Here is a 15,290-nt window from a genome sequence, read left to right as displayed (position 1 = left end):
CCCGATTCTGGTTATTTCTGTTTGATTAATGCTTTGCTGTTTGGTGCTGGCTGGTAAAACAAGAATTTTAATCACTTGCCTGTAAAGTAGGGATAATAAAATCTATCTAGGAGCATTGAAATACATTTTAATTAAATAGTGTGTTTAATAAGAGGAATGATGATGATCATCATTATTATTATATTTTTCTCTGAAAAATCTGCAAAGAGTTTTTTTGAGTATTGCTAACAAGGCTCAACTTCCTGTCCATCTACAAAGAAAGTGGGAATAGAGGTAGAAGAACAATAGCAATAAAAATTAATAACAATTATAATAACAACAATAATTTGATTGTATTTAAAATAGTATCTGTGGAAGCCCATATGTACAGAGGCCCATTGTAACCCAAGCACATGCCCCAATTATTATTATGTTTATTTATTTATACTACTATTATCCTTCTGCCTTTATTGTGGGGATAAAACAGATGGCAGGAACTGGTGCATTGTCAGCAAACCCCTCCTTCCCCAAAATCTCTTTGCAGATTTTTCAGACAGAAATGTTCTCCCAGACACCAAAAGTCTAGTCACAATTGTCACGCGCATGCGATACAAATAATTCAAAATGCGTGAAGTTCAATAACAGGAAATTATAAAAATTAACCTATTAAAATAAAAGAAAAAAGATGTTTGAAAAATGTTACATTTCCTCCCTATTGACTGCAATAGGTGTGAGCCAGGACCTGCTGGACGTGAGCACTGTGGCCCAGTGGAAGCCCATGCTGTACGCGGTGGCTTTCCTGCACTCCACGGTCCAGGAGAGGCGCAAGTTTGGTCCACTCGGCTGGAACATACCCTATGAGTTCAATCAAGCAGACTTTAATGCCACTGTGCAGTTCATCCAGAACCACTTGGATGACATGGATATCAAAAAGGTATCGCAGGGCATGCTGCCTCTCACCACTGGTGATGGTGGGCGTGGGTCCTGAAGCTAACAGGACCACCCCACTTTCCGGAAAAATCATGTGAGAGTGGTGATTTTTTATGCTGGCAGAGTCATCACCTTAAGCCATAGCAACTCGAGTCACACTTGCATCTTGATTTTGAGTAAAAACCAAACCCTTTGCCGTTGAGTCGATTCCAACTCATAGCAACCCTATAGGACAAAGTAGAACTGCCCAATAGTGTTTCCAGGGAGTGGCTGGTGGATTCAAACCACTGACCTTTTGGTTGGCAGCCGAACTCTTGACCACTGCACCACCACGGCTCCAATTTTGGTTATCTTTTTATCCCTCAAAGGCAAGTTGATATTACATATAAGGAAATCTAAAAAGGTCTGTTGGGAGGGAGAGCGGAAAATTTGTTCTTAAAAATCCTTTGATAAATGAGAGTCTAGATTCCTTTTCAAGTGGGTGCTTTATAAAGAACTGCACAATTACCTCAGAATGTAAAATTTTTTTCGTTTGAAATTGAAGTATTAAAATATGTGACTGCATCAGGAAGCAGTCTATTTTAAATCATGAATATGAGCTTTAAGTAATTCCTCGTTTGCCTACATAATTTTTTTCTTCTTTTATAGTTTGTTTTTATTTTTATTGTCGAGAATATACACAGCAGAACGTAACACCAATTCAACAGTTTCTACCTGTGCAACATTGATTGCGTTGTTGGAGTAGTGCAGCTATTCCCGTCTTCCTTTTCTGAACTGCTCCACCATCATTAACATAAACTCACTGCCCCCTAAGTTTTCTATCTAATCTTTTGAGTTGCTGTTGTTAGTTCGATCCCATGTAGATCTTAAAAGAACACAATGTTCAAGGCAGTTATTTACTAGTTAAACTCAACTACTATTTGATTTTAAGAAGATTTTTTTTCAATTTAGTTTACAGTTCAAGTTACTCATTCAATAATTTATACACGTATTATTTTGTGACATTGATTGCGATCCCCCAAATGTGACAACACTCTCCCTATTTCCATCAGGGATCCCTGTGTCCATTCCTCCAATTTTCCTGTCCCTTCCTGCCTTCTCATCTTGTTTTTGGGCAGGAGTTGCCCATTTGGTCTTGTATATTTGATTGAACTAAGAAGCATGTTTCTCATGTGTGTTATTGTTTTCTAGGCCTGTCTAATCTTTGTTAGAAAAGTGGGCTGCAGGAATGGTTCAGTTCTGAGTCAGCAGGGTGTCCAGGGGCCATAGTCTCGGGAATTCCTCCAGTGTCTGTCAGACCAGTAAGTCTAGTCTTTTTTTTTTGTGAATTTGAATTTTGCTCTATGTTTTTCTCTGGCTCTCTCCGGGACTCTATTGTGATCCCCATCTGAGCGGTCACTGGTGGTAGCCAGACACCATCTAGTTCTTCTGGGCGCAGGCTGGTAGAGGCTGTGGTTCATGTGGTCCTTTAGCTCTTTGGACTGATGTTTTCCTTGTGTCTTTGGTTTTCTTCATTCTTCTTTGCTCCAGATGGTGTGGGACTAATAGATATTATCTTCGATGGCTGGTCGCAAGCTTCTAAGACTCCAGATGCTACTCACCAAAGTAGGATATAGAATGTTTTCTTTATAAGCTATGTTGTGCTAATTGATCTAGGTGTCCCCTGAGACTCTGGTCCCCAGCCCTCAGCCCCAGAAACTCAGTCCCTCAAGGTATATGGATGTGTTTAGGAGACTTGTATGACTTTGCCTTGGTCAAGTTGTGCTGACTTCCCCTATATTGTGTTGTCTTTCTCTTCACTTGTCTGCTATCTAATTAGTGATTTGCCCTCCTCATCCCTTCCCGCCCTTGTAACCATCAAAGATTGTTTTTTTCTGTGTGTAAACCTTTTCTTGGGTTTTTATAATAGCGGTGTCATACAACATTTGTCCTTTTGTAATTGACTTATTTCACTCAGCATAATACCTTCCAGATTCATCCGTGTTGTGAGATGTTTCATGGATTCATCATTGTTCTTTATCATTGCATAGTGTTCCATTGTTAGTATGTACCATAATTTGTTTATCCATTCATATGTTGCTGGGCACTTAGGTTGTTTCCATTTTTTTGCTATTGTGAATAATGCTGCGGTGAACATGGGTGTGCATATGTCTTTTCGTGTGGCAGCTCTTATTTCTCTAGGATATATTCCTAGGAGTGGGATTGCTGGATGGTATAGTATTTGTATTTCTATCTTTTTAAGGAGGTGCCATATCATTTTCTATAGTGGTTGTACCATTTTGCATTCCTACCAGCAGTGCGTAAAAGTTCCAATCTCCCTGCAACCTCTCCAACATTATTTTCTGTTTTTTTTTTTAAATTAGTGCCAGTATTGATGGAGTGAGATAGTATCTCATTATAGTTATGATTTGCATTTCTCTAATGGCTAAAGCTCAGCTGCTAACCAAAAATTTGGCAGTTCGAATCCACCAGCTGCTCCTTGGAAACCCTATGGTATAGTTCTACTCTGTCCTATAGGGTCACTGTGAATTGGAATCCACTCGACACTAACAGGTTTGGCTTTTGGTTTTGGTTAATGGCTAATGATCATGAGCTTTTCTTCGTGTCTGCTAGCCACTTGAATCTCTTGTTCGGTAAAGTGTCTGTTCATATCCTTTGCCCATTTTTTTAATTGGATTATTTGTCTTTTTGTTGTTGACATGTTGAAGTATTTTGTAGACTTTAGAGATTAGACCCTTGTTGGATATGTCATACCCAATATTTTTTTCCCAGTCTGTAGATTCTCTTTTTGCTTTTTTGGTGAAGTCTTTTGATGAGCAAAAGTGTTTACTTTTTAGGAGCTCCCAGTTATCTAGTTTATCTTCTGGTGTTTGTACATTTTTTGTTATGGTTTGTATTCTATTTATGCCATGTATTAGGGCCCCTAGCATTTACCCTATTTTTTCTTCCTTGCTCTTAATCATTTTAGATTTTTTATATTTAGGTTTTTGATCCATTTTGAGTTAGTTTTTGTGTATGGTGTGAGGTATGGATCCTGTTTCATGTTTTTACAGATAGACATCCAGTTATGCCAGCACCATTTATTAAAGAGAGTATCTTTTCCCCATGTAACAGACTTTGGCCCTTTGTCAAATATCGGCTGCGTGTAGATGGATGGATTTACGTCTGGCTCCTCAATTCTGTCCTACAGGTCTATGTGTCTTTTGTACCAGACCAAGCTGTTTAGACTACCATGGCTGTATAATACATTCTAAGATCAGGTAGAGTGAGGGCTCTCACTTTTTTTCTTCTTCTTCAATAATGCTTTACTTATCCAGGGCTTCTTCCCTTTCCATATAAAATTGGTGATTAGTTTTTTCATCTCTTTAAAGAATGCAGTTGGAATTTGGATCAGGAGTGCATTATATCTGTAGATTGCTTTGGGTAATACTGACATTTTCACAATATTGAGTCTTCCTATTCTTGTGTATGATATATTTTTCCATTTATGTAAGTCTCTTTTGGTTTCTTGCAGTAGAGTTTTGCAGTTTTCTTTGTATAGGTCTTTTATGTCCCTGGTTAGATTTATTCTGAAATATCTTCTTGTGGGCTATTGTAAATGGTATTGATTTCCTGATTTCATTTTTGAGATTCGCTTTTTTGGTGAAGAGAAATCCAACCAATTTTTGTATGTTAATCTTATATCGTGCTACTTTGGTGAAATATTCTATTAGTTCCAGTAACTTTCTTGTGGATTCTTTGGGGTTTTTGATATATAGGAACATATCATCTGTGAATAGAGATAGTTTTACCTCTTCCTTACCAATTTGGATGTCCTTTATTTCTTTTGCTTGCCTTGTTGCTCTGACTAGGACTTTCAGCATGACGGCAAATAAGAGTGGTGATAAAGGGCATCCTTGTCTGTTGCCTGTTCTCAAGGGGAATACTTTCAGTCTCTCTCCACTGAGAATGATATTGGCTGTTTTGTATAAAAATAAATGCCCTTTATTATGTCGAGGAATTTCCCTTCTACTCCTGTTTTGCTGAGAGTTTTCATCAGGAATGGGTGTTGGACTTTGTCAAATGCCTTTTCTGCATCAATTGAGATGATCATGCGATTCTTTTATTTATTTACATTGATTGACTTTCCTAATGTTGAACCATCCTTGCATACCTGATATGAATCCCACTTGGTCATGACGTATTATTTTTATTTTTTTCATTGTCCTTTAGACGAAGTTTTATAGAACAAACTAGCTTCACATTAAACAATTAGGACACATACCGTTTTATGACACTGGCTAACAACCCCACGACATGTCAACACTCTCCCTTTTCAACCTTGGGTTACCTATTACCAGCTTTCGTGTCCCCACCTGCCTTCTCGTCCTTGACTCGGGGCTGGTGTGCCCCTTTAGCCTTGTTTTGTTTTATGGGCCTGTCTAATCTTTGGATGAAGGGTGAACCTCAGGAGTGACTTCATTACTGAGCTAAAAGGGTGTTCAGGGACCATTCTCTCAGGTTTCTCCAGTCTATCAGGCCAGCGAGTCTGGTCTTTTTTTGTGAGTTAGAACTTTTGTTTCTTATTACTGCTTCAATCTCTTTTTTTCTTATGAGTCTGCTAGTTTTTCTGCCTCAGTTGTTGATAGTTAAAGTATGTGGTGTATTTCTAGAAATTTGCCTGTTTCCTCTAAGCTTTCAAATTTGTTGGAGTACAATGTTCATAGTATTCTGTTATGATCCTTTTTATTTCAGCTGATTCTGTTGTGATATCACACATCTTATTTCTTATTCAGGTTATTTGATTCTCCTGTTTTTCTTTTGTCAGTTTGGCCAATGGTTTGTCAATTTTATTGATCCTTTCAATGTACCAACTTTGGTCTTGTTGATTCTATTGTTTTTCTGTTCTCTATTTCATTTATTTGTGCTCTGATCTTTATTATTTCTTATAGTGACTGTGGGCGTCTTTTGCTGGTGTCTTTCTGTTTATCAAGTTGTAGGGTTTGATTTTGGCCCATTCTTTTTTGACATGTGCATTTATTGCTATAAATTGACCTCTAAGCACTGCTTTTGCTATGTCCCAAAGGTTTTGGTAAAATGTGTTTTCATTATCATTTGTTTCTGTGAATTTTTTCATTCTGTCCTTAATTTCTTCTGTTACCCAGTAGTTTTTAAGCAAGGTGTTGTTTAGTTTCCATGTTTTTGAATTTTTTTTTCCTTGCTTTTCCTGTTATTGATTTCTACTTTTATGGTGTTATGATCAGAGAAGATGCTTGGTAATATTTCAGTGTTTTAGATTTTGTTGAGGCTTGCTTTGTGGCCTCGAATGTGGTCTATTCTGAAGAATGTTTCATGTGTGTTGGAAAAGACTGTATACTTTGCTACTGTTCAATGGAGTGTTCTGTATATGTCTTTGAGGTCGAGTTGGTTGATTGTGTATCATTACTGAGTTTCTTTCTAGATGTTCTACCCTTCACCAAAAGTTGTGTGTTGAAATCTTCTACTAATATTGTGGAACAATCTATTTTGCTTTTCAAGGCTGTTAGAATGTATGTATTTTGGAGCCCTGTCATTTGGTGTGTATACATTTATTACGGTTATGTCCTCCTGGTGTATTGACCCTTTAATCATTATACAGTGTCCTTCCTTATCCTTTATGGTGGATTTTGCTTTAAAGTTTATTTTATTGAAGGCCATTATTGCCACTTGTGCTTCATTTCCCCCTTCCCCAGGAATTTTTTTTAATTGCCCTTTAGATGAAGGTTTACAGAACAAACTAGTTTCTCATTAAACAATTAGTACACATATTGTTTTGTGACATTGGTTGCCAACCCCATGACATGTCAACAATCTTCCCTTCTCTACCTTGGATTCCCTATCGCCAGCTTTCCTGTCTCCTCCTGCCTTCTTGTCCTTGCCCCTGGGCTGTTGTGCCCATTTAATCTCCTTTTATTTGACTGCTACTCTTTTTTTGGTAATTGTTTGTTTGATATATTTTTTCCATCCTTTGAGTTTTAGTTTGTTTATGTCTTTGTGTCTGAGGTGTGTCTCTTTTAGATAGCATATAGATGGATCATGTATTTTATCCATTCTGCCACTCTCTGTCTCTTTTCAGGTGCATTTAAGCCATTTATATTCAGTGTAATTCGTGACAGTTATGAATTTACTGCAGCCATTTTTTTTTTTTTTTTGTGGTGTTGACAGTTTCTTTGTTCCACTTAATTTTCTGTGTTGAGTTCTTTTTGTTTATGGATTTTCTTTTCACTTCTTGTGTTATTGTTGATTTTGTGTTTATCGATTATGTTTCTCTTCTTTTTACTTTTATGGGTAGGTTTGTTAGCATCCTTTGTAGTTATCTTGAAATTTACCTTTATTTTCCTAAGTTTAAACCAGCCTTTTATTTCTTGATATTGCCTTGACTTCCTCTCCATATGAAAGTTCTGTAACTACGCCGGCCATTCCCTTTTTATTTTGTTTTGACGTTTATGTATTGATGTCTCTGGTTCTCTATTTTCAGTCTTAGCTTTATTTTATTTTTGAGAATTCCCTATCTAGGCTGGTATCTGGTTGATTTATCCTGTGTCCTAATCTCGAATTGTTGTCTGATGTTGTTGGTTCTATAACTGGAGGACTCCCTTTAGTATTTATTATGATTTTGGTCTGGCTTTTATATATTGCCTTAATTTCTGTTTATCTGGAAATGTCCTAATTTTGCCTTTGTATTCCAGAGACATTTCTGCTGGATAAATAATTTTCGCTGGTAGTTTTTTTTCTTCAAGTCTTTATATATGTCATCCCATTGTCTTCTTACCTGCATAGTTTCTGCTAAGTCATAAGAGTTTAGTCTTACTGGTTCTCCTTTGTAGATAACTTTTTATTTTTCTCTAGCTGCTCTCAGGATTCTTTGTCTTTGGTTTTGGTAAGTTTGATTATGATATGTTTTGGTGACTTTCTTTTGGAGTCTATCCTGTGTGGGGTTTGTTGAGCTTCTTGGATAGATATCTTCTCGTCTTTCATGATATTAGCGAAATTTTCTGCCAGCAAATCTTCAACAATTCTTTCTGTATTTTTTCCTTCCCCCCCCAGTTCTGGAACTCTGATCACACTTAAGTTTTTCCTCTTGATAGTGTCTCAGATAATTCTTAGGCTTTCTTCATTTTTTTTTCTTGATTTTCCCTCAGATAAATTGGTGTCAAGTAAATATCTTCAGTCTCACTAATTCTGCCTTATCTTGTGTCAATTCTGCTCCTGTGTCCTTCCATTGAGTTGTCTATTTCTGAAATTTTATGGTTAAACTTGGATTACTAGTTACTGTTTTTGTATAGTCTCTTAATAGTCTTTACACTGCAACCCATAAGGTTTTCACTGGCCAATTTTTTCAGAAGTAGAGTGCCAGGTCCTATTCCTAGTCTGTCTTAGTCTGAATGCTCTGCTGAAATCTGTCCACCAAGGATGACCCTGCTGGTATTTGAAATACTGGTGACAAAGCTTCCAGTATCACAGCAACGTGCAAGCTCCCACAGTATAACAAATTGACAGATACATAAACAAGTCATGGTGTTTTCAATTGCCTCATATTTATGTGAGAGCTGGACAATGAATAAGGAAGACCCAAGAAGAATTGCCGCCTTTGAATTATGGTGTTGGCTAAGAATATTGAATATACCATGGACTAGCAAAAGAACAAACAAATCTGTCTTGGAAGAAATATAGCCAGAATGCCCTTGAGAAGCGAGGATGGTGAGATTTCATCTCACATGCTTTGGACATGTTATCAGAAGGGACCAGTCCCTTGAGGAGGACATCATGTTTGGTAAAGTAGAGGGTCAGCAGAAAAGAGGAAGATCCTCAACAAGATGGATTAACACAGTGGCAGCAATAATGGGCTCAGGCATAACAATTGTGAGGGTGGTGCAGGATGGGGCAGTGTTTTATTCTGTTGTACATAGGGTCACTATGAGTTGGAATCAACTCAATGGCACCTAACAGAACAACAGTAATAGTCTATTTATTCTGTTGTTTTGTTCTTATAATGTTTTCTTAAGTTGTCTTACTGCTTTGTTCACGTGTTCATGTCTGTTTTCCCTGATCCCTTCCTTGATCCTTTGGAGAGCTCTGTATATTAGCCTTTTTAATTCTTTATGAGTAGTTCCATTGTCTTATGTTCCTCTGGAAGGTTTTCTGGTTCTTTATTCTGGTTGCTTGCTGGAGCCATCTTGTTCTGCTTCTTTATGATGTGATTTGATATTGTCTGTTGTCTCCAAAGCATCAAGAAGTTATTACATTTATTTATTTTTGTATGTTTGTTTATTGCATCCCAAACTTTTTGTTGTTGTTGTTTTGATATATCTGTGTAGGCTGAGTGTATGTGCTACCCTGGTTGTTAATCTGGCCTCATTAAAGCTCTCACCTTCTACCTCCAGGTGGGTAGATCAGTGACTAGGTGTGTGAACATGGGTCCCTCTTTACTGTTGTTGCAGAGCTGCTGAGGATGTAGGTGGCATTTTTGGTGACATTTTGTATCTGTGCTGCTGGTCACTTGGCCCTGTGTGCAGGGGCTGTTCTCTCTGGTTGTTGGGTTGGGTGTTGTATGTGTGCCTCACCACTTATGGGTGGTTGGGATGAAGCTGCCCAGGTCATCATAACTGGATAGGTGTCCTGGAGACTCTCACTGACAGTTCTGGGTGGGTAGGGCTGTTTGGGGGTATTTGAAGCAGGCACAAGACCCCGGTTGCAGTAGGGGTTGATGCAGGCTGAGGTAGGGGGCTGTCGGCTGCCTACAAGTGCCTAGTTTGAGGGTGTGCCACTGCCTACTGGAGCACTTCATGGGTGAGGTTGTGCCGCTGGTCCTTGGGTGCCCAGTGCTGGTGCCTGGAGGGTTTGCGAGGCACCACTGGTCCTTAGGCCCCTGTCATGGGTGGCTGGATGGAGTGGGCCATACTGCTGGTCCTCAGGCCCTGATGTGGGTGGTTGAATTCCTGTGTTAGGGGAGTAGGTGGTGGTGAATGCCACAGGTCTTCAGCTTCCACTTAGCTGCTGCAGGTGAAGTGGGCTTCAGCTGGGAATGCTGCCCATCTTGACCCAATACAGCAACACTGTTCTGACTCAGCCAGCAAGGTGCTGGCATGGGTGATTGGAGGGGGTGAAGGATGCTGCAAGTTCATGGACCCCCTGTACCAGTGGATGAGCAAAGGGGCAGACATTTCATACCAGCCTGAGAACTCCTGTCTTAGGGGGTGAGGTGGTGTTGAATGCCTTAGGTCTGTAACTCCTGCTTAGCTGCTGCAGGTGAAGTGGACTTCAGCTGGGAACGTTGCCTGCCTTGACCCAATATGGCCATACTGTGTCAGCTCAGCCAGCACCAGCCAGCAAGGTGCTAGTGTGGAATATCGGAGGGGGGTGGGAGGCACTGCAAATCTGTACCCCCTCTGCCCCTCCCCCCCAGTGCTGGTGGCTGGGTTAAGGGGCAGGAACCTCTGGACTAGGGTCATGAGTTCCTGACTTAGGGAGAATGGCAGTGTTGAATGCCACCGGACTGGTGTCAAAGTGGGAAGAGGGATATAAAGGGAGAGGGAGTGCTCCTCAGCCCGTGGAGCTCTGGTGGAGGGGGGCATGGATGTGCATGATGGGTTGGGTGCATATGCTTAACTTTCTCGTAGAGCTGGAATCACTGCTGGCCGACTCCAGGGGTGTGTGCAGAGTTGCTCCTGCTTAGTTGCACTTGGGTTTTGGCTGGCGATGCTGCTACTTGTCTCAGTGTGTCCACACTGTGCAGGTTTGGCTAGCAAGACGCCAGTGATCCGTAATTCTGTTTCTGCTGTTTTTGCATCCTCTCTCTTTCTGCCTGTCACTCAGTCCAATTCTTCAGCCTTGTCTTTGATGCTTAGGGTTCCAAGATTATCATATACCTCTGATTCACTTATTTTTCAGGTCCTTGTTGTAAGAGGGATGACACGAAATGTCTGACTACTCCATCATCTTGGCCCATCTCCTGGTTTTAAGATTTCAGGAGATATTTTTGGTTTAAGGTTTAAAGATTCTCTCAAGGCAGTAGTTTCAGGGGTTCATCCATCCTACATTGCTCCAGAAAGTCTGGATTCCATGGAAATTTGAAATTCTGCATTTTCTCCCTTGCCTACTTAATTTTCCTTCTGTACTGTCCCCATTACTGGTGAATAAATGAATGGCATGACAATGAATATGGTTGTTACTTGGTAGGCAGCGTAATGATGAGATGGTAATAATTTCTACACATTTTTTTCTATAAATTCCCCCAGGGAGTCTCCTGGACCACTGTCCGCTACATGATAGGAGAAATTCAATATGGAGGGAGAGTCACTGACGACTACGATAAGAGATTGTTGAACACTTTTGCTAAGGTTTGGTTCAGTGAAAATATGTTTGGAGCTGATTTCAGCTTTTATGAAGGATACAACATTCCAAAATGCAGCACTGTGGAGAACTATCTTCAGTATATCCAGGTTTGTCAATGTAGGAATTTTATTCCTAGATCAAATAACTACAACCATTTTACCTTTCGATGTTAATTGTATGTATTTCTTTTAAAATAAAATTTAAAGGTGATATATACTAAAGCATCCACTGTAGATGCTTTCTTCATAATTTCATATTCATCTGATGATTAAAATATTTGTATTAGTTTTGAGTGTGTTTTGTGTGAGTCTCCCTAACCCTGTTTTCTTTTAATGCCTCAGCAAAGAATAAATTTTGGGGAGATGATGAATGGGCCAATTTAGAACTAGGGGAGCTACACAAATTCCCCAGAATCCTTGGCTCTTGAGGCTTCAGCTACCTCATCAGTAGGGCAAAGGCAGCCACTAGACTATGGCTAATTTTTCAGTCCCCTTGCCTCATCCTGTGCTGTGTTACTTAATTCTGGCCTAACAGACAGCCTATGGGTATGTCCAGGAACCCATTTTGAATAAGAGCTTCCTGTAAGACAAAGCTTCTCAACCTTGGCAGTATCGATGTTCAGGACTGGATCATTTTTTTATTGTGGAGGACTAGCCTGTGCATTTTGGGAACTTGTCTAACATCCCTGGTCTCCACCCACTAGATGCCAATAACATCCTACTACCCCTCACCCCGAGTTGTGACAACCAACAATATCTCCAGACATTGTCAAATGTCCACTGGAGGGCAAAATCACACTTGGTTGAGAAGCATTGCTCAAAGAAAGAATAAGATAGATTTTTGACAGGAAATTTGGGAATATGCAGGGGGAGGGGGAATCTGATTTGTGTCTCCAGCTAAGTAAATTTTCTATCTCTATACCTTGAATTCATTAGATCATTATTTAGCAGTCTCCTTCACCTTTTTTTTTTTTTCACCTTAGCTATTTATCTTAGTGTTAACAAACTAAAGCTCAACCCCAGAGAGCTAAATTTATCAGTGTATTTAGAGGTTTTTTGATATATAAATGTTATGGGTTTATCATATATTACGGCCTAAACATTTTTATTAATTCAAATCAACAAATATATTTGCCCTAACTGTACTCTATGTGGCTTTAAATCATTAGCACTGAATAAGAAAAGTGCCTACGAAGGTATAAATTTAGGCTTGCCTGTACATGTAAGTATCTATATACACTTCATTTCACAAAGACATTGTGTGAAAAGGATTAAAATAAGGGGTTAGAGGGAATGAAAAATATGAGTAAAACAATAATAAAGTTAAGGACAAGATTAATACATATAAATACATGTCAAAGTGTAAGTGAATTTTCTTATCTATAAATGGCTGAGTTTTTGCCTGCTTGTTCTTTTCTGACTTTCTCTTGCTCTCCATCTTTTTTTTTCTGTGATTCTGTCTCTCTCTCAGTATTTCCCTCTTCTCCTAGTCTCTGTCTTTCTCCTTAGGAGAATATGACTCCCACCTGACATCTTACTGGGATACAATTGCTAAAACTGTCATTTCCTGGTGTATTTAAAACCTAGCCATTAGTTATACAACATTTATTTAAACAACTGGCTGGAATTAAATAAGGCCCTCAAGAAACAAAAGACCAAGCCACAATGCCCTTCCCATCTCATGCATTAAATAACCAGATAGGATCTCTCTTTAATTTGGTTTTGCTTGAGGCACAAATCTTAGAGACCCATGAGTCTATGTTTTTCGATGTTCATTGTCTTTTTTTTAAGGCAACTGCTGAGTCTTTTCTGGTGAAGTTACTGAGGTTTGCAATTTGAAACAATTAAGACATTTTATGTAAACGCTTATCCCGGTAAAAGCGTTTTTATTTCGTAAGACGGTCTAATATAACTGGTGCTTAGGTCAGCCATCTATGCTTACCTGGGATGTTTGTTGACAGAGTTTACCGGCCTATGACAGCCCCGAGGTGTTCGGGTTGCACCCCAACGCTGACATCACCTACCAAAGTAAGCTGGCCAAGGACGTGCTGGACACCATTCTTGGCATCCAACCCAAGGACAGCTCTAGTGGAGGTGACGAGACCCGGGAGGCTGTGGTGGCCAGGTTGGCTGACGATATGCTGGAGAAGCTGCCCCAGGACTATAGCCCATTTGAAGTGAGTTGATGAAATTCTGACAAAATGTCAGCTGTGGGTGTGTATATTTGGTTGGGGAAGCCAGGAAGAAGGAAAACCTGTTGCTGTCGAGTCAATTCCAACTCACAGGGACCCTATAGGACAAAGTAGAACTGCCCATAGTGCTTCCAAGGAGTGGCTGGTGGATTTGAACTGCCAACCTTTTGGTTAGCAGCCAAATGCTTAACCACTGTGCCACAAAGCCAGGGCGAAAAAATAGTTTTTCTGAGTTTCAAAAAAATAATTAAAGAAAACTACTTCCTGAAGAAACAGAAAAATAAGTTTTGAATCCATGAATGTAATGGTTTTGAAATATAAATAAAGAAATCAGATGAGAATGCTAATATTTATAATGAAATTAAAAGCATGCGCTGATGGGTTAGGATTGCCTTTCCGGAACCTTCCCCGAAGGTACTTCACATGGTCTTTTGTTCTAAAGAAAGCAGTATTTTCTTGGATTAAAGCACCAGGTTACTCAAAATAAAAAAACGTTGTTTAGTTTAATGCGCACCTTAAAATCCAGGCCGTCTTACTTCGGGGAGCTGAGGTTTCCGTCATTCGCTCTTTGTAGCTTCTTCATCTCACTGGTTTTGAAAACTGATTTGTTTTTTAATATGCAAGTGACTTCTAAGCAAAATTTATGATTACGAAAGACATTTTAACAAATATTGTGAAAAGGTTTGCCCTGATAGCATTTTAAAGAAATCTTTGATAAAATCCAAAGTAAGTGGCTTAGTTTCCATGTAGTCTTAACAGATGACCTGGATTAATCTCGTGGCACTTGTCATAGAGACACATTTCTTTGTATATTGCCCCTTTCCACCTGGTTTTTAGAAGATAATCTGCAACATTTTGCTTCTTTTGCTTCCTGTTATTTTCCACTAGGCAGACCATTTGGCTGCTAGTGCTACAGAGGGAACTCAAAGACCTACAGTCAAGGGAATAATTTTCCCTGGATCTATGCTCGCTTGCTTGGAAAAAATTGATATTTCTATCAGCTGTCGTAAGGAGCCCTGGTGGTACAGTGGTTAAGCACTTGGCTGATAACAGGAAGGTCAATGGTTCAAACCCACCAGTCACTCCGAGGGTGAAAAGACCTGGCAATCTACTCCCGTAGAGATTTATAGCCATTCTACTCTGTCGTATAGGATCTTTAGGAGTTAGAATCAACTCTACAGCACACAACAACATTAGCTTTTACAAGCATCCTTCACCATAATATCAGCAAAGAAGTTATCCATGTCTGAAAGTGGTTGAAATATTTATGAAGCAGTAGAAATACCTAAAAAGATATTAATAATCACATAAATGAAAGTGGTAAGTAATGGAATTTAGACTCGATGGCAACAGGTTTGGTTTGGTTTCGGTTTATATCCTCCTGTCGAATTGGTCAGTGCTGTGGCTCCCTGAGGAAACACTGGTGGCACAGTGGTTAAGAGTTCGGCTGCCAGCCAAAAGGTCGGCAGTTCGAATCCACCAGGTGCTCCTTGGAAGCTCTATGGGGCAATTCTACTCTGTCCTATAGGGTCACTGTGAGTCGGAATCGGGGCAGTGGGTTTGATTTTATGGCTCCCTGAAAGGTGCAGATGGTTAATGTGCTCAGCTGCTGACTGAAAGGTTGGAGGTTGGTGTCCACTCAGAGGCACCTTGGAAGGAAGCCCTGGTGATCTGCTTCTGGAAAATCAGCTACCAAAAACCCTGCAGACCACAGTTCGACCCTGACACACACGGGGTCCCGGAGTTGAAACCGACTCCGTGCAACGGGTTTAACTCTAGGGTAGAGCAGCTTGGCCTAGTACAACATTCGATATGGAGAAGACCCTGAATAAAAACT

At 39.7% G+C, this 15,290-nt stretch overlaps 1 protein-coding gene across 2 annotated transcripts in view; it reads left to right on the top strand.

The window, feature by feature from the left end:
- Window positions 1-15,290, top strand: part of DNAH5 (dynein axonemal heavy chain 5) — a 363,993-nt gene that overhangs the window by 334,592 nt on the left and 14,111 nt on the right. For both annotated transcript variants that reach the window (XM_049861228.1, XM_049861221.1), the window contains exons 73-75: window positions 708-913; window positions 11,166-11,369; window positions 13,223-13,438. In XM_049861228.1, coding sequence (XP_049717185.1) covers window positions 708-913; window positions 11,166-11,369; window positions 13,223-13,438 — 626 coding nt within the window. The remainder of the gene's footprint in view (window positions 1-707; window positions 914-11,165; window positions 11,370-13,222; window positions 13,439-15,290) is intronic.

Source organism: Elephas maximus, chromosome 2, assembly GCF_024166365.1.
Source record: "Elephas maximus indicus isolate mEleMax1 chromosome 2, mEleMax1 primary haplotype, whole genome shotgun sequence".
NCBI classification, from domain to species: domain Eukaryota; kingdom Metazoa; phylum Chordata; class Mammalia; order Proboscidea; family Elephantidae; genus Elephas; species Elephas maximus.
This window is presented reverse-complemented; position numbering and strand designations above follow the sequence as displayed.